This window comes from Carlito syrichta, unplaced genomic scaffold (genome assembly GCF_000164805.1).
Source record: "Carlito syrichta isolate Samal-C Ts95f unplaced genomic scaffold, Tarsius_syrichta-2.0.1 Scaffold312501, whole genome shotgun sequence".
Taxonomy (NCBI): domain Eukaryota; kingdom Metazoa; phylum Chordata; class Mammalia; order Primates; family Tarsiidae; genus Carlito; species Carlito syrichta.
Genome location: NW_007256597.1, coordinates 756,736 through 776,733, shown reverse-complemented (window position 1 = coordinate 776,733; position 19,998 = coordinate 756,736). Strand labels below are relative to the sequence as shown.

At 39.6% G+C, this 19,998-nt stretch overlaps 1 protein-coding gene across 1 annotated transcript in view; it reads right to left on the bottom strand.

The window, feature by feature from the left end:
* Window positions 1-19,998, bottom strand: part of TMC1 (transmembrane channel like 1) — a 269,325-nt gene that overhangs the window by 53,861 nt on the left and 195,466 nt on the right. Inside the window, exons 9-10 of the mRNA XM_008069917.2 lie at window positions 18,723-18,829; window positions 15,901-15,999 (exon numbers count right to left, since the gene is read on the bottom strand). Coding sequence (XP_008068108.2) covers window positions 15,901-15,999; window positions 18,723-18,829 — 206 coding nt within the window. The remainder of the gene's footprint in view (window positions 1-15,900; window positions 16,000-18,722; window positions 18,830-19,998) is intronic.

Genomic DNA, 19,998 nt, shown 5'->3' with positions numbered 1-19,998 from the left:
TGCCCCTGCATGGAGAGGTCTGTCCTGGCAGAGAGGTCTGGCTGTGAAGCCCACAAAGAGAAGCCACGTTCTTTAATGTCAGTTTTAACAATGATAAAGGGGGCATGCTAACTTCCACCTGTCTTACCCTTTGTTTTATTTCTGGTTAGCTCACAACCTGGTTGGCCAAGGCAGAAAGTATTATTTACCATGATCTCTCCGCACCTCACAGCATAGCTACTATCCCTATACCTATTTTACAGATGAAGAAACTGAGGCTTAGAGAGGTCAAGTAACTTGTCCAAGTTGACATAGCTAGGCAGTATAACAGAGTCTGAACTTGAACTGAGCTGACCACTGTGCTATACTATTTTTCCTGTACTTTCCTTATCTCCCAAGACTTGCATCATGCTAGTGTCATACCTTCCCAGTGAAAGAAAGAAACAAGCAAAAAAAAAAAAAAAAAAAACCCAAAAAACTCTATGAATTAACCAAGGATTTTGATCTATATTCGTGGATTGGTCCCTGGTAGTAGTGCCAGAATCTCTTAGTAAAGATCCTGGACATCCCTTTTGAAAAGATTTCAGAGGGCCTCATCTCCACATCCATAAATATTGCAATCTGACATATTTTTTATTCATAATGACAGCATTAGGATTAAAGGACACCCCAAAAATAACATGAAAGGAGAATATAGATATATAACAAGCATCTGGTGAGCTTGTTCTGTTAGCACAATAGCTACTGGGGGCAGCTAACTCATCTGGTATATGCACCATTCAACATCTGTTGGCTGGCATTTCATAAATATTAGATTACAACCTAAGCGGGGGAGAATTCTATTTTGGTGGATGGATGGGTGCAGAATCCTGATTATTTCCCAAAGGTTTCTGCAATTTGCCTATTTGCTATATATGCAATCAAGTGTATAAATGAAAGAGTACTATTAAAGAGCAAAATTTTAAAAAGCTCTGTCCAATCCATCTTAGTAGCATATTGTGGGGTGGCTTTAAACACGACTTGAAAGGCTTAGAAGGAGAATCCCCCCTCCCCCTCCACCCAGTGGGCATGTCACACTCCACACATCTTTCCCTGTCCCTTCAAACTACAGCAGCAGACATCTGGAAGTGACTAAAATAGCAATGACTCCCAGCCTAGCCAAGGTTCTATTCAGTTTCCATGTCAGCGCATGCTGCTTTCCCTGTGGGAGCACGCTTCCACCCCAAAATCTGTAATAGAGAAACAACAGCCAGAGCCAACTTTCCAATGAGCACAGAAAATTCCTGTCCAACTCTGGTGTTCCATGTTTGCATATTGTCTCTTGATGTTCTAATTTCTGTTTGAATGATGCAGCTGGTCTAGTCCATAGTCTCTGGCACATCTCCATAAGAAAGAGTTTATTTTGATTATGTGGTCCTAAAAATCAACTCATGCATTTCTTTATCTACATTTATAAAGAATTTACCACTTGCCAAATATTGTACATAGATTGATTAAGAGACTGGATTACAGAGGTCCCCGAAAGAGTTCTGCTTGCAAAACATCCCCTTTAAGTATTTGTCACCTGTAATTATATTAGGACTCCATCCCTTTGATGTTTTTAATGGTCACAAATAAATACTCACTATGAGTATCTCCAGGATGGTGAATGAGTTTCATTATTCTTAGCAACGTTTTTTAAACTGTAGTAACTATCAGACCATTATTTTGAAAATAGCTGTCAAACCATTATATTGAAAAAAATTATGAAGTCAAAACAGGTGGGAGACCAGGTGCAGTGGCTCATGCCTGTAATCTCAGCACTTTGGGAAACTGATGGGGGAGGATTGCTTGAGCCCAGGAGTTCAAGATCAGGTTGGGTAACATAGCAAGACTTTGTTTCTACAAAAAAGTTTAAAAAATTATCTAGGCGTGGTGGTGCATGCCTGTAGACCCAGTTACTTAGAAGGCTGAGGTGGAAAGATTGACTGAGCCCAGGGGGTCAAGGCTGTGGTGAGCCATGATCATACCACTGACTCTCCAGTCTGGGTGACAGAATGAGACTCCAATTCTGTAGCAACAGCAACAAAATAAAAACAAAAAATGGTGGGAAGGAAAGATATAAGCTTTAAAGCATGTCTGCTGAGGCTATGTGAGAGGATGATGGTACTATAGGATTCCAGTTGGAGTATATTTCTACTTTTCTCTGAGTTGTTATTGGTCAGTTACACCTTAGTATTAAAGAAGATTTCAAGTGTGGATGACAGACAGTGAATATCACTTCACATTTAATAGACTTGAACACAGAAGAGAAACAAGGAGTGAAAAGACGAATGACACCCCAAACAAACCTCAACTAATTTCACAAGAACAGCAGCCACCCCGGCACTTATAGCCTACATGCTGAGACCAACCCATGACCACCCTCCCTGTTGTTAGGCTTCTGCCTAACATTTTGCTCATTCCTGAGTCTGTTTATCCTTTTGCCCCCAACCCAGATCCAGAGAAGCAAAACAGATGCTATATGGTTCTTATCAGAGAGTATGTAGATCAAAAAGAGGATAAGTCTTGAAAGACTGTCTAGTTTTCAGTAGAGGGAATAAAACTGTGTCGAGAACAGCAGACAAGGACATCTGCCCCTCAACGAGCTATGAATGGACAGTTTCTTTTGGTGTCATTCATATATCAATGCCCTTGTCCCCCTGCCTCCTTTCCAGACAAGGGACATTGTTGATGCCCTCTTCTTTCTGGCTGTGGATACAAGCTCTTTCTCCTTGTTTGCTTGTCTCTCCAGAAAATGGGTGTTTTTTATGAGCTAAGTATCCTAAGTAGGTATTTAAAGAAAGGAACATTCATTAAGCATCTATCTTGTACCAGGGATTGTGCTAATACTTCATACACATAATTTCATTTATTTTTTACACCAGACTGGTAGGTAAGTATTAATACTACAGTTTTACACACAGCAATTAACAGGTACAAGGTGGTCTAATTTCTCACAGTAGCATGTGGAAGGATCCAAACCCAAATCTGCAGAATCCCACAACAGAGTTCTTTTATTATGCTATTATTACTGCATTTTAAATTCTGCTGGCTTCTGTAGAGTAGTTCCATTTGCCTTTTGTACCATGGCCCATATCTGCCATTAACAGAAAATTCTAGACTCCATGCCCAATGCCGTTACACATCGCACTCTTCTTGGATGTCCCATAGGAAGCACGAACATTCAAAAAATGTCTCCAAATATGCTTCTTCATTCTATCTCAGGAAATAACACCACCAACCCCTCGGTCACCCCAGCCAGAAATCTTAACATTTTTGTTGTCACCCCATTGAGACCCACAGCCCACATCCAGTCACTTGCTCAGTCTTGCAGTTTCTGTCTCATCCACACATATGCTACTGATCCCTTCTCTGTGCACTGTTACCATTTACAGGCCCCTCGGCATCCACCTCAGACCAAGTTGGATCAAATTCACATCATATTCACAAAGAATATTCTGAAGGGTAACTCTGACCAAGTTTCAATTCTGCTTCAAAACCCTTGGTATTCTCCATTGTCCATAGGATAAAGTCTAACTCTTTAGCATAATGAAATTTACTCCCTGATTTGATCCTTTTTTTTTTTTTAAGGAGGACATTTTTCCTTTTTAATAGGTATGCCAGGTTCCTTTCTTACTACCCTCTTCCCTCCCTAAATGCAGACTTTGCCGAATCACTCATGGGTACTGAGAGCATAGCACTATTTCATGCTTCCATGCCTTTGTACATGCTAATATCTTTATTTGGAACACTCTTCCAATTGTCTTCTCCATTCCAGAACCAGAGTTTATTCCTATTCCTTCTTTCCAAACTGGTTCAAGATACCTCTCTAAAGCCTCTACTGACTTCTCAATCAGATATGAATGCTCATTCCTGTCTATGAGTATTTCTTCAGGATCACAGAGCTCCACTAGACGCAATACTTCTCAGCCCTCGTATGTCCCTGTACTCACCTAGGGGAGGCGTAGTGACTTCTCCACTTGGTAAATTAGGAATGAATTAACTGGGCTAGAGCAGCCCAAGCACAACTTTCTTTCTCTAGGAAATAATCTGCTCTTGGGTTAAATTGACCTAATTTGGTGTTCCTTTCAGCAAAACAATTTGGCCAATGGTCTCAGAGTGGTTCCCCAATTTGGCTTCTACTAGTAATAAATGTGGAATTATTATTATTTTGCCCATCTGCCTCTTCTATTCAAATTATTCAGAACTCAAATAGAAAACTGTGTTCTTATTTACTGGGTCCTTTTAGGAGTCCAGTATCTGAACTCCAGTTAACACAAACACTGAATCCTACCTCCATTATGCCTCTACATGCCTAATACATAGATTTGTTAGCTTGAGATTGTCATTTTGTGTGGCAATTGTTTTTTTGCACATCCAACTAGATCATAATGTCCCTGTGGGCAGGGACTATATGCTAGTTGTCTTCACATTCTCACAATCTGACATTCAATTCATGTTTGTGGAATGATTAAATGAACAAATTGCTTCTGGTGATCATTAGCAATCTTCAGTTAGACTAAGCTACAGGAGACTGTAATGTAAGTCAACTTTCTCTATTCTTCTGCTCTCTACTACTCATTTTAACAAAATTAAGTAAATCATCCAAGACAGCAATATGACAATAATAATCTCAGTTGGAATTTAATGAATCAAAACACCAAAAAAAAATATCTGAGAGAAAGCTGGAAAAACTAATTTTTTTTTCTACTATCTCATTGCCTAAAATTCTTACAAAATGAGACAGTTTCAGTGCTATAAAATGAGCTGCTACATATAATTTCTTTCCACATAGAAAAAAAATGATCTTCTTTTGTTTCACAAAGTGGAGATTTTATTAAAGGGTTTTGTTGATCAGTTGATTTCTAGGCTTATAAATCTGCCCCTGGTTCTTTAAAGTCATGCAGTATGAAGCTTTGTGAATTCATACATAAAACAATGTATGTGGAATCATGTGAACATGACTGTACGAGAAATCAGTCATAATTATTGTTATCTATTTCCAAATAAATTTTTGAGCAAATAAAGAATTTTGAAATGTGCACAAAACATTATAGCTACTTGGAAAAAATGAATTGAGTTTTAAAATTTTCAATTGCATATAAACACATCATTTTAAATATTTAAGATTGGTGAATGTAATTAATTTCAAATACAACTTATAAACTAATGATGTCTGTTAGAGACACATGATGCTAGCACATAGTATAGAGTTTTTCCTAAATTGCTTTCTTTTTTTTTTTTTTATAAGTTGGAGTCTCATTCTGTCACTCAGACTGCCACCGCAACCTTGACCTGCTGGACTCCGGCAATCCTTCCGCGTCAGCCTTCCAAGTAGCCAGAACTACAGGAGCGGGCTACCACGCCCGGCTAATTTTTTTATTTATTGTCGAGATGAAGTCTCACCAAGTTACCCAGGCGGGTCTCGAACCCATGGGCTCAGGCAATTCACTCACCTCAGCCTCCCAAAGCACTGGGATTATAGGCTGAGACACCGAGCCCGGCCAATTGCTTTCAACTATTTGTAGATTTAAGCAATCTATTTGTCACAGCAGCTGTATTAAACTCAAGATTCAGGGTTGTGTGTTAGAATTAGAGACTATAGTTTAATAAGTTGTGAAGTTCTAAACTAACTCAATGCCTTAGCCTTTAATTTACTATCTTGGCAGTCAATATTTGGTTATAGAAAATTGCTGCCAGGTAAATTTAACTCTTCCGAACAAATGTAGTCTCTAACCCGGTCATATTGACAGACTCCTCTTTGGTCTCCTCACATTCATCTTGCCCTTCTCCAATTTGTTGATCTTTTCAAAATCCAAGACTAATAATGTCACTACCCATTCACCACTCACTTATATTACTTTTAATTCATCTGAGGAAAAAATAATTATCATCGTCTAGATCCCTCATGGTTTGATTCCCTCCTATCTTTCCAATGTCATGTTTCCCAATCCCCTTCACATTCTGAGCTCTAGTTCCACTGCCTTTATTCATACCCTTGAATAAAGCAATCACTTTTCACCACAAGGTCTTTACACTTGCTGTTCTCACTTCCTAAAATGACTTCCCTTTCTCTCAAATTGGGAGTTCATACTGACTCTTCAGAGCCCTATTTGAATGTAACTTTCTCAGAAAAGACTTTTCCTATTATCCATTCCCTTCACTTAGGCCCTTAGCCATGGTAGATTCCCTACTATTAGTTCTCTTAATACTTTATAGGTATCATTCACAGCACTTGGCATAGCTGCAATTGCATTTATTTTTGTGATTACTTGACAACTCCATTAGATTTTTATGCTCCTGAGGGCAGACTTTGTAGGTTCTGCTTATCTTTGTTTAATGCCTGGCACCTAGCAAATGCTCAATAAATGTTCACTAGATAAGTGAAAAGAAGTCTTGTTTTTGTGATCACATCAAAGAAGGAATGTTGTTTTCACATTGTCAAAATATGGCAAGAGGATCAAATACAACTCAAATATTTGCAAAATGAATGCTCATCTTTGGTAGCTTGAAAGAAGTGGGCCGGGCTCGGTGGCTCAGCCTGTAATCCCGCACCTTTGGAAGGCTGAGGTGAGTGGATTGCCTGAGCCCGCGGGTTCAAGACCTGCCTGGGCAACTTGGTGAGACCTCATCTCTACAATAAATCAAAAATCAGCTGGGCGTGGTAGGTAGCACGTGCCTGTAGTTCCAGCTACTTGGAAGGCTGAGGCGGAAGGATCGCCGGAGCCCAGCTGGTCGAGGCTGCAGTGGCCAGAAGCAACCACTGCACTCCAGTCTGGGCGACATAGTGAGACTCTACCTCAAAAAAAAAGAAAGAAAGAGGTGGAATTGCTGGTAAAGCAAAGAAAACACTGATAGTATTTTAGAACCTCTGAAATCAATTCCTCATATTTAGGATACCAAGGAAACTAAAAGCAGACCCAGAACTCTCTCTTATCACAAGCTATAGCTGTATCATAAAGACACCCAGTAATAGCAGGTTAAGAAGGCTACAAGGCAAAAGAAAGAATTAGGACCCAGAGCAGGTCATGCAATGCTTCTTCTTTTAATCAAACTTAATGAGCCTATTAAATCAGAGGGACCAGCACTAGATATTGAGGAACTGAGGCAAACATGGGAGTCGGGGTTAAAACAGCCCCCAAGATAATGCCAATCTTAGTGTCATGCACCTGAGCAGCACCCCACCCTACTCAGCAATGTAAGCAGGGGAATCTTCCTACATATACAGATGAGAGGATCCTTGCCCCTTCCAATCTCTGAACTCTGTTCCTAAGAGAAGAGACAAATCTGTAGGTGAACTTGAAAATTTACGAGAATAGATTTTTTTTTTCCCCAAAAAGGTTAACAGGCTGGCTGGGATCATGCCACCAAAGAATTACTTATGAACTTGGAGTTCAGTCTCTGGCAACCCAGCACTGGACCAGGTCCAGGCAATGGCTGTGGCAAAGAGGTCATGCTGGCTATATTTGAAACCTGTTGAAAATAAATCACAGCGATATCAGCAGCTCTGATCTAAAGTGGAGGAGCCCAATCATATTTTCAAGGTCAACCCTCCCCCCCAAAGCAGCCCTAGAGGTGTACTACTCAGCCTCCAGCTGCCACTCCTTTGAATCTACCAGAATGGATCATTCTGTTTACATATTGAGGTCACATATCCCAAGATATAAGATATACCGGAAATACTAGAGCTGGGTTATTGTTGACCAATATGGAGTTCTCCCAATGGACATACTTTGTTTAGAGGCTCGCCATTAATCAAAAGTTTTCCAGAACTGTGCTGCAATTAGAGACTCTGCCTGAATCCTTCCTTCCCTCTCTTTCACAGGGATCAGAGCTGCATTGCCACTTATAGGCTCTTCTCAGCTACTCCTGCTTCCTCTCCCCCTTTATCCTTCATAAGCACCAGTTCCCAATATCTCCCGCATGTAATATTGTTTTCATGTCTACTTCTCAGGAAACCTGAAATGATTCACCTCTTCAAAAGGGCTCCCTAAAAATAAAAATGCATTTGAACTACTGAAATACTCTTAAGGAAAAAAAAAAGCTATGTTATTACATGTGTGAATTACAAGGCTATCTCCTCTACATCTGGCCAGCGCCGTAAGAGATAAAGGAATATAAGAGAACTGAGATATATTCCAGAGAAGACACCCATTCTTCAGAAGATGATTAGTTAAAAGAGCTGTTGATGCTGATCAAATAAAGAACTGAAATTGAGCATGTTGGATCATGCCTGTAATCCTAGCACTTTGGTGGGCTGAGACAGGAGAATCACTTAAGTCCAGGAACTTGAAACCAGTCTGGGAAACATGTGAGACCTCATCTCTATAAAAAATAAAAAAGTTAGCCAGGCATGGTGACATGTACCTGTAGTGTCAGCTACTCTGGAGGGTGAGGTTGATGATCTCCTGAGCCCAGAAGATCAAGGTTGTGCTGAGCCATTGTGATCCAGCCTATGTGACAGAGTGAGACCCTGACTCAAAAATAGAAATGAACTCCTTTTTATTAGCATTCAGAATGTCTCTGACCCATTCTCATCAGACTTTAGGGATGGGATGTGAAGCAGGCAGGGTAGAAGGAATAGTTTGGAGATGATATGCTGCATCTTGAAGAGTTATTATGGGGGTAAAACTTAATGTACATGCCTGCTTAAGACATAATAGATGTTAACTCTCTTCTCCCACCCCTTCATCAGTTTCCCTAACTTCCCACATCTGTGAGGACCAGCAGAAAAGGGGAGGCAAAGTAGACCCATGATTTATTCATCAGCAATGTACAAGATGTACCCAAGATGAAATGCTGAATGCATTTCCCTTTATTCATAACTCAAATCTCTACCCATATGATCTCATCAACTGATATCAGTTCTTTCCAAATTCCACGTTAGTTTCTCCCTTTCTCCTTACAAGAATATCAAAACCATACAGTTTCTTCCTTTTTATCATCTCTAAATCACCCTTGTTCCTCCATGCATCTTAGTAACAAAGACATCTTTTCTTACTGACTTAAAATCATTCTGCTAATTCTATTAATTTATATGATCACATTTCTGCCAAGTTGATTCATAGCATAGATAAGACTCTCCCTATTTCTTACTCTTTTATTAAAATAGATTTCCCTTTTAATCAGTAAGACCCATCACTAGGTACTCAATCAAAGAATAAAAAATATAGTGTTTTGTACATGGTAAATTGTGACTTTCAGAAGCCCTAAGACTGGCTGACCTTGTAATTTTAAATAGTACTTGTTAATTAAAAAGAATTTGAGTAAGTTGTGATACATGCTTATAGCAAAGCCCTGAGATTTCATGAGGGTGAAGAGGAGCTTCCAAGGCTCCCAGATGATGTTCAACAGATCACTTACAACCCCTCCCATTTTTACCCCCAAAGATTCCTGGTCCTTCCCATCCAGCATTTATTCAACAGGATTCTATAGGTGCAGGTTTTTCATCTTGCTCTGCTTTCCTTCACTTGCTTCTAGCATATAAAATGCTTAGCTCAGCTGGCACAAATCAACCCATGGCTCAATTAGGTCATTCAGGTACCAGAGTCATCTCTGTCATTGGCTTGAAATACATCTTTTCCTACTGACATCTTTGGGGTCTTTGGAAGTCAGAATTGTGAGTTTAAGAATGTTCCGTAAATAGTTTCCTTCATGATGCCATGGATTACTTGACTGTCACCTTATTATACAGATTGGGCACCTCTATGAGGCCATTGTTCAGAGGCAATTTCAAAAGTAAAAGAGTAATTAAAACAATAACAACAAAAAGAATATCGTTGACCAACCAGGAGCAAAGAAAAACACAATAATAATTTTCTAAGTATCATTTTCCTGTATTAATTTTTTTTTTTGAGTTGGAGTCTCACTCTGTCACCCAGACTAGAGTGCAGTGGCCACTCCCAGCCACTGCAGCCTCGACCTGCTGGGCTCCAGTGATCCTTCTGCCTCAACCTTCCAAGTAGCTGGAACTACAGGCGTGCGCTACCACACCCGGATAATTTTTTTGATTTATTATAGAGATGAGGTCTCGCCAAGTTGCCCAGGCAGTTCTCGAACCCGCGGGCTCAGGCAATCCACTCACCTCAGCCTCCCAAAGCGCGGGATTACAGGCTGAGCCACCGAACCCGGCTCCTTTATTAATATTTTAATAAATCGCAAGTCATATTTAAATGACTTACAAAAATAATTTGGGCAAGAAGAAACATGGAGTCGCCTATCACTCTATTTGAGAAGCTGACTTGGAAACTACAAGTATATTTTGAAAGATAAAAATGAGATCCAACTACTTCAACTCCTCCCCTTGTGAAACGGAGATAGTATTAAACAGAATCCATCAGTATTCCAGGAGGTCAGTGAGGATGCTGCTAGGAATTATAGTAGCAAAACTACTGTTGGGATACAGGACATGGAAAGAATACTAGACATCAGCCTCTTGTTTGTCATACAACCTGGACATAATTCTACAACTCAAATTTCCATAATTTTGTGATGTGGGGCATGGGATAAAAGATTTCTCTAAGGGCACTTCTAAAATTCTCTTATTTCTGTGAAATTCCCAATATAAAATTGTATTCATCTCAAGGGATCCTGGCAACATACGTAGAGGCAGAGGCAGCTTGTTCTAGTCTTCAAAGTCAGGCAGCGATGTCAGAAAGACTGATTGAACATCCCAGTCCCACTAGCTACCATCTATGGAACTTGGAGGAAAATATAAAACCCCATCAAGTCTCAGTCTCCCCAACTGTAAATTAGGGATGGCATAGGTCTACTTTTACTAGACTAGAATGAAGAATTGATTATAATGTAAATAGAATAATGCTCATTATTAAGCTGTTTCAGCTTCAGGCCCACCCTTGCATACGCTGCTCTGTGATGCTAGAGATGGGACTTGGGAAATTACTTTTCTTCTTTGAAATCAGATTCCCTGTAGGTTTTCCCAATAGAAGGCACTAGAAACAGAAAAGTGGGGAAGGGATTTGCTCTTTCTTAAATGCAGTGCTCCAGCAGTCCCTCTTCACTCTGGCAACAGTATTTGATTCCATTTCCAGCCTATCTAAGCACACCCCAAACCAGCCACATCACACCCCTGGGTTAGAGGTCTGGGACACTGCAAAGTCCTTGCTCCAAGCTCCTAGATTCTAATAACACAACGTCCTCTTTTGTTCTCCCGGCCCCAGGAGTGAAAACTACTTCCTGTGTTACCTGTTTCTGTTTCTATCTTATTTCAGTGTCCTCTTTTGCCTTTTTTATTCCCCCAGTGTTTGTTTAACCAGTTTCTTATACTAAGTTCTCTCTGTTGAGATATCTGTAAGTTTCATTTTCCTGATGGATGCTGACACAGGTCATATAAATAAGTAAAATCATGAGTATAATATTCATAAATAAATAGAAATGTGAGTGCACTAAGCACAGTGCCTGACCATTTAGTTACTTAGTCAACATTAATTATTATAATATTAACAAAAATGACGATGAAAACAAAAGCAATATAAGTGGAAATCTAGATTATCTCTTCTGAGAATGATCTAATTACTGATGTGATATATTCAGGTTTATTAACTCAACTAGATTTTATTTTTCCTTCCTTATATTTTTTTCTTCTCTCCAATTATAATGTACTAAGGAGGAACTCTACCTATTCCACTGGAGTTCTTAAAGAGACAATTCACAGTTGTCTTTGGCATTGATTTTTTTCCACCCACAAGCAGCTCGGGACAGTCTGAACTGAGGCAGCCTCTTCCCCTCTACCACAAAGGACACCATATCCTGACCAAGAGAGAACCTCTTTTGAATCTATAATATCTTATTACTAGTGACTGTTTGGTTTTATCATTCTAGATTCTTCCTGAAACAAAATCTCCTGTATTTTAAATTAAGTCATATACCTTTTTTCCTTATTGTTATCTTGAGTTTTAGAATTAAAGGTCCTCCACTCTCTCTTTTTGGTGTACTTGGGAAATTATTTTGACCCTAGCATAGAGTATTCTCAATCATTGGGTTATTGAAGGATGAGCTGAATTCCTTCTTCTTATAAAAGTTGAAAAGCAAAACATTTCTAACACAGATCATGGATCAACCTATCTTTCCCTGCCAAATTTAGAATAAAATCACTGGAAAAAAAAAAAGACAATGTTCCTCAAGCTAGTCATCAAACTCGTACATCATATAAAATTCCTTAAATCAGTAATATTTAACCAATAAAATTCCTTAGATCAGCAATAGAAGAATAAACCTATTCTTCTATTTGGAAAAGACTGCATAATCCTATCACTTCTTTTCCCTGAATCTTTCAGTGACCCCTCACAGGTCAGAATACCTTGATTTTGTATTTGCTATAATTTAAAAACCCTTTCATTATCTTGTCCCTATCCTCATATATGATCTTGTCTCATACTATCAGCCTTAAACCCCAATTCTGTCTCTAAACAGCTACTTGCCTTTGGTCAAATTACGGCTCTTCTTCCCTCCACTTTTTTTTTTTATTTCTTGGCTTTTCATTTTTTTCTTATTAGTTGTTTTTCATGGCTCTTTTAAAATGAAATATTTACAGATTAAGCATCTCTACTCCAAAAACCCAAAATCTAAAATGCTTCAAAATCTGAAGTTTTTGTTCAAAACTTTCTATTTCAGTTAGTTGACTGAAATAGAAAGTTTAGAAGTGCTTAAACTTCAGAAATCAATATCTAAAAATTAAAAGACTTTTTTTGTTCATATGTTTAGTCCTTCCTTTCTTCGGTACGTCTAAAAAATCAGAAAATGTCAATGATATTGGTTCTTGTTTTGATTAAGCAAACTAGAAGTTTATAATCTTTCTAATCAAATGGAGAAAATGAGAAATAAAAATAGTGATACAGGATCATAGTAATATGTTATTTGAAATTTAAAAGTGAAAGAGAGGGAAAAAAGGAAGGAGAAAAGGAGGAAGGGAAGGAGGAAGATATGGAAGAAGTAAGAAGTCAAGGAAAAGAGAAATAAAAGTTAAAAAGTAAAATCTAACTCAAGATCATCTCCTCCATGAATCCCAGATCCTACGAAGCAAAACTAACAATCACTTGCTTGGGGTTTCCAAATTTTTTGCTTGTTTGTTTGTTTGTTTTCCATTTTGCCTACTTTGTGGAGAGCATATTATATACTAGTTGGCTGCATACCTTTCTTCTGTCATCATGGGTATCCTGTGGTCAAGAATCACGTCACATTCATCTTTATAAAACCAATGTATGCGTATATTCAATAAATAAATGCCGAACTGAAAGGAAACTATAACTGACAGAGATGACCAAAGATTACAAATGCCCTGGAACTGTTGCCTCCACTAGGCCTCATGCTGTTCAGTGGCTTGCTTTATTAATACCCAGAGACGTGAACCATTCTTAAGGTTTGCATGTTCTGGTACTCCTCACATAGATTGATTTCTGCGACTGATTCATTTAGCCTCCACTGGGTAAGGAGTAGAGAGGGTCTGAAAAGAAGATGTAACAGATCTGACCTCCTCTTTAGGAAGCTCACAATTTAAGAGGATTAAAAGTAGAAATTAAAATGTCTTTGAGATATATGTACCAACGCTATGAACAGAAATTTTTTGCTTTTTCTCCTCCTTCATTTTGCAGTCTATATAAAATGTTATTCTCATTTCCTAGTCTCCAAAAATTATCTGAATTACGATTCCCCAATCTCTACCTTGCTACTTTACCACCCATATCATTCCAAACATCACTGATCTGATCACTACTTAAAAAAAAAAAAGTGTGTAATTGCATCGTTGTCACAGACTTGAACACTCCAAAATGATTTTTCAATGGGCAGGAATAAGCCTTGGCCATGGTAATAATCCCTACCCAGGACAGCTCAAAGAGTAATGTTCATGTTAATACTCAAATAAAGTAATACTTATTTTAGTACTATTTAGAAGTTAGAACTTAGTATTTCTTAGTGTTCAATATTTAGCTTTATTTAATACTGACTCCTGAGTAATACTAAATAGGAGGCTAGTTTAAGAAGTGAAGAGGTTAATAGGAAGTGTAAAAGCTTTAATTCTCTAAGAATTCAGCAAGATTTTCCAAAAAGCGCATCTGCAAACTTTTCCTTTGTTCTTTCTCAAAGTCAGAGAGAAGACTATCTGCTTCAAGTTTCTGAACACTGGCTCACCTTCACTCAGTAGCCAATATTCCCATTTAATTACAATATCCTATTTCTGAACCCTAGTCACATTTACATATACATCTGATATATACATATTTGAGATATGTGCATACACACACACACACACACACACACACATGCACACACACACACACACACACACACACACACACACACACACACACACGGGAACAGCCTCCCCCAAAAAACTAGAATTATCTTTGGGAGGGCAGGCTCCTTGTAGTACAGGTTTCCTCTGCTAGATAAGTGTTCTAGGAACCCCCTGGCATCAGTGTACCAGCTAGTGTTTTTTGTGAGAGGCTGCATTTGGCTTCAGTGAATTCTTTTTTTTTTTTTGAGATTATTTCAATGTGTTTGCCCATTTCGTAATGGATGATTTACATGAAAAACCTGCCCATACCACACTGAGTGTTCAGCAGTTTTTAACCCCCCAAAATGGCATGATCCTCACGCCCCACCCTCCCTATTCATCTTGCACCAAGCAACTTTTTTTGTTTCCCCAATGAAAAACGTCCTCAAAGGGAAATGTTTTGCCAATGTGGAAGAGGCAACGACAAAAAAATGGCAGAAGCACTAAAAGCCATCAGAATTGATGAGTTCAAAAACTGTTTTGAGCAGTGGAAGTGTCTTATAAGAGGTGATGAACTGCATGGAATCTGTGTGATGAAACGTAAGGAAACTATAACCTCATATATTAAGGATGCTGAAACTGTGTGTTGTACCTCTCCCCTAAAACTTAGTAATTCTTGGAAACCCTGGAAGGAACACCATACTTGGGAGCGCCAAGCAACTATGTTAGATACGTTAACCAGCTTTCTCTGCTTCTGTAATCCCCACTGGCAGTGTGTGAGTGTTGTGCGATAAGCAACTTTCATATTCTAGCGGGCTTTTCTCTGTTTGAATTGTGGCGGGCAAGCCCTCTTCTGGCGGGCTTTGCAGTTGTTCAAATTTGAATTATAACAGCCTTGTGGATTAGGCAGGCTTTTGCAAATTTAAGAAAGGCCCCTGCCCCTGCCGCAGTGTGGTGCCCTTGCCTAAAGATTTGTGAGTCTGATGAGTGGCCCTGGCCAGTCGAACCTGGCTAATAAACCTCTCTTGGTAAATTGTATGTCGGTGCTGTGAATCAAACGCTTGGACCCCACATCAGTCTTGATAAGTGTTTTGCATCAAATGGAGAGTAAGCCGGGCTCGGTGGCTCAGCCTGTAATCCCGCGCCTTTGGGAGGCTGAGGTGAGTGGATTGCCTGAGCCCATGGGTTCGAGACCCGCCTGGGCAGGCGAGACCTCATCTCTACAATAAATCAAAAGATTAGCCGGGCGTGGTAGCATGCGTCTGTAGTTCCAGCTACTTGGAAGGCTGAGGTGGAAGGTTCACCGGAGCCCAGTAGGTCGAGACTGCGGTGGCCGGGAACGGCCACTGCACTCCAGTCTGGTCGACAGAGTGAGACTCCAACTCAAAAAAACAAACAAACAAACAAAAAAAATGGAGAGTAATTTGAAGGTGACAGAAGTTCAAACATGTAAGAATAAATACACACATTTTTATAAATAAATTCCAGCGTTTTTAAAAAAATCCCCCCTCATATATCCTTTTTCCTTATTTCAGCAGAGGACAAGGATGTCTTTCTAAAGGATGTCTTTCAGCCAACCTAGGTAGAAGAGGTCATGGAGTTTCAGAATAAAATAAAATAATGAAAAATCTGCCCTTCCACCAACATGGTTGTGTGGAGACACTTACATTGAAGTCATACAACACACCAAAGTTTGCTGCAGACGCCTCGTCAGCTCTGGGAACCGTTTTCCTAGGTAAACTGCCGTAGGGCAAACCCCAGAGGTACTACATGGAGAAACAAAGAAAGCAGTAAACAATTGGAAACAAAATCTGAGTCACACATGTGATCACAAATGGTTTTGTTTAAAAGCACTTCTGAAACATTTTCATGGGACTCTGCGGGTCTCTATGGGGAGGGGTCCCATTTTCTAGGAATTGACTACTAAATCCGTAGTGAAGAACAAAAGAAATGCTAAGGACCCTGTATTCTGAGTTCAGGGGACCACCAGCAGTTGGGCCAACCACAGTCCCCAAAGGCTTACTGAGGACCTCACAGCTGCTGCCACCTCCACACTGCTCTGATTTAGAGAAAGTCTGGAAAGGAGAGAGATAGCCCTTTGGAGTCAATGAAATGCTCAACAAAACCACCCTTCCCACATCTTCAAATGAGAATACCCCTTAGGGGTGAGAGTGGAGAAAGATTCTCTCCTTCAGGCAACGGATGAAAAAATTCAAGAAAAGAAATCATGTAATTTGAAGTATCTATAGGGAGGAAACACTTGCACCCTGATTACATTGTCTGTTTCATCACAAAGTCAGGATTAATGCCCTGAATTTGTGCTATCAAGTTAGGAGAGAAGCACACTAGGGGAAAATGGTGTTGGGGAGCAGTGGGCCAGTGAGAGGGGAAGAATAGGGTCATGAGAAGGTGCCTTGGTGAGAACTAGAAAAAGCACCTCTCTTGCCCTATAGCTTGCCAAACACATGTCCCCTGGGGCTGCGGGCAGAGGACCAATGCGGTTTGAAAACTGGGTGCAGAGTGTGACCCAAGACTCACTCACTGTCCACAAGCTGCACAATCTTCCACCATAGCCTTTTGGTCCCTCTGGTTTCCTGGTCCAAACAGAATACAAAGCAGTTCTACACATACTGTCTCACCCTAACGTTGAGGGGCACAGAGAGCAAAGAAGATTAAGGTCTCTGGCTCGTCCACGGACACAGGAGCTTGGGCCAAAAGGGCACAGGCCTCAGGGGAATGCTGGGTAAGGAGGCTGGGTAGAGTAAGCGGAAAAATGCAGCCTTGTTGCCAAGAAATGACTAGCCCTGCTGTCTGATATTCTGCAAAGTTAGTATGCAGGGTGCCCATTCTCTTTTGTTCTCTTGCTGGGATTGATAATCTCCTAGAAATCAGGATGGCCCTCAGCATTTGTCACAATCTATGAAAAAATATCCAAAGTCAGTATGCTTCCTAGCTCCCAGAATACATCCAAACACATATTCACTCCCTCCACTACATGGTAGACTTTCTGTAATTTCATATAGTTCAAAAAAATTAGTAACAGCCTCTCATTTCTTCCACATGGAGGCAGCATGGTGTGGAGGAAAGAGTAAATGCCGCTGATAAAACTCCATTTATACCTGCATCTGACACAAAGTAGTGTCATAGTACAACCGATGATGGAATGGAGGAGTTTCAGATTTCCTTAGAGGGATGAGCAAAAACAAAGCTGGGATTAATTTGAAATAGATGAAATACACACATTCTGCTGCATTGCCTGAAAGTGTTCACTTGGGAAATAAACTATACAGGACTTTTGATCTATGTTCACTGTCTTCTAAGAGCCAGACAGCCTTAGAAGCCCCAGAATCATCTCGGGGATTATAAAACAAGAGGATTAGAGTGCAAAATCTTGGGACAAAGGATAGCATCATGGGTCTTTGTACGAGATTAGCTTTGAAAAAAATTCATTCTGCGATGTTAGCTAAGTCACATAAGCATAGAAACTCCATTTCTATATGTCTAAAATAGGGGAAGAAAAACTCTTCTACAGTCTACTTTATACATTGACTGTGAAGCCCAATAAGTAAAAGAGGCAAAAGGGTTTTGTATTATTAATAGCTCAAACTTCCTTATGAATGTAAAACACTATTATTATTATTAAACTAATGGGGAGATTTAGTACAGAGACTGCCACCAATATGAAGCTATGGGGATGAAAAGTTCCTCAGAACACCACATTTTGGCTGTTGCCAATACTATATTGAACAAATTGGCTTGAAATACTGGTATCTAAAGGGCCCTTTGTAGGTTAAATAAAACCTAACCCAAATTTTTGTATAGTAAGCATTCAAAGAGATCAGTCATTTAATTTCATAGGGGTGAAGGCCCCACCCTCAGTCTGGCAATTTGGCCTCATCTGACCCTTTCCCCCACATCAGCTCAGGGATCTGTCTTATTTTCAGTGTGGATTCTCTCTCTGTTTTACTTTCTGATTTTGACTCTAAAAGCCCCCACCTCACTGTACGTATATACATATGTGTGTGTGTATATGTATGGGAAGTTATCTTACGTTATATCTGGAAAAAATGCTTATACTGTAATTTCTTCAGTATAGTAAAGTTGAATAATTTGGGCCGCATTAAGAAGCATTTCTTTTAAAGCAAACTTGACAAAACAGAGAAACACAACTTCTAAGATGTCAAAGCTTTCCTCTTGAGCGACAGTTTTTAGCATTTGGGCACCGGGACCAACTTGGGAATCTATTAGAAGCCATGAACCATTCCACATTAAAATGCACCTTTAAACATACACGTGAAATTTTTAATATAATTTTAAGAGGCTCACATACTCTTTGGTGCAAGGACCTTTGGCCCATGGAAACCATTTTGAAAGTTAACCTTGTTAAAAATCTCATGACTTTGAGAGGTAAATACAGCCTGTTCTAGGAGAATGATCAGACGAGCAGCTGTTTTTCAGTATGTTTTATAAACTGAAAGTCAGGTCTCACCTCCGGCAACATGATGAGGCTGAATGTCAGGATAAAGAGAACCATATTTACTCCATACATCCATCTCAAGAAGAGGAAGTATGAGGCCACTGAGGAACCAAACTGACCTATTACAAAGAAAATAAAAAGGTTGAAGGGAGGTCAAAACAAGAGTTTTGTCTTGGTGGCCCTCCAAAATAAATCTATTAATTGTGAGACATTGGTTCTTTTCACATTTACAGACTCTAGCATTCTCACTTCTCTACCCAGGAAGAGAAAATGTTAATCATGGTGGAAGTGTCCCCTGTCAAGTAGAATTAAGAAGGTATGTAGAATGTATTATGTAGACTACAACATGTGACCCACCCCTTCAGAGTCCATCCAAGGGAAAGCTGCCTTTTGCTGAGCAGCTGTGATTGCTACTTGCATAGCCTGTTGTATTTCTTGAGTTAATACTGATCAGTTAGCAAATATATGTAAAAGTAACTACAGTGCTTAGCCGGCAGTTAGCTACCATTATAATTATAATTATAATTACTGACCATCTCTCTCCATTTTTCCATGCAAACAATGTTCTTCTCAAAGAAGTTTACCACATCTTCTGTGAATGGTTATCTTACAGACTATCCTGTGCTGTTTACCCTCATTTCTGGCATTTTACAGGGACTGTGTGAAAGCTGAAATTAATTCATCCACTCCACATATCTTTACTAAGTATCTTCTGCCAGGAATTATCTTAGATATGAAGCACAATGTCACAGGTGTGGAAATGGCAAATATGTGAGATGTATATCCATATTTGTATCTAATATATACTTGTGTGTATACACACACACACACACACACACAATCACACACGTGTGATTGTGTGATATATGCGTGTGTGATTGTGTGTGTGTGTGTGTATGTGTGTGTACATATATACACACATAATAATAACCAGATAGGTCCTACAAGGGGGAAGTTAAAGTACTGAGAAGAGTTGCTTTAGATAGATTTGTCAAAGAAGGAATATCAGAGAAGATGACATCTGAACAGAAATTTGAAGTTTGAGGAAGCCCTAGCAACACCTAGAGCTGGAGAAGAATAGCTCAAGCAGAGGAAAGACGCAGAACAAAGATCCTGAGAGAGGCAAGGGCTTGAGACAATTGAGGAACAAAACTCAGTGGACAGAAAGGCCAAACCCCAGTGTGTTGTAGGGCCTCTTCTGGCAAAGTAGAGAGTGAAGACTTTATTTAAAATGTGAGAAGTCACTGACTTCTATTAAGCAGCAGGGCCAAAGGGAGGGGGATGGGCA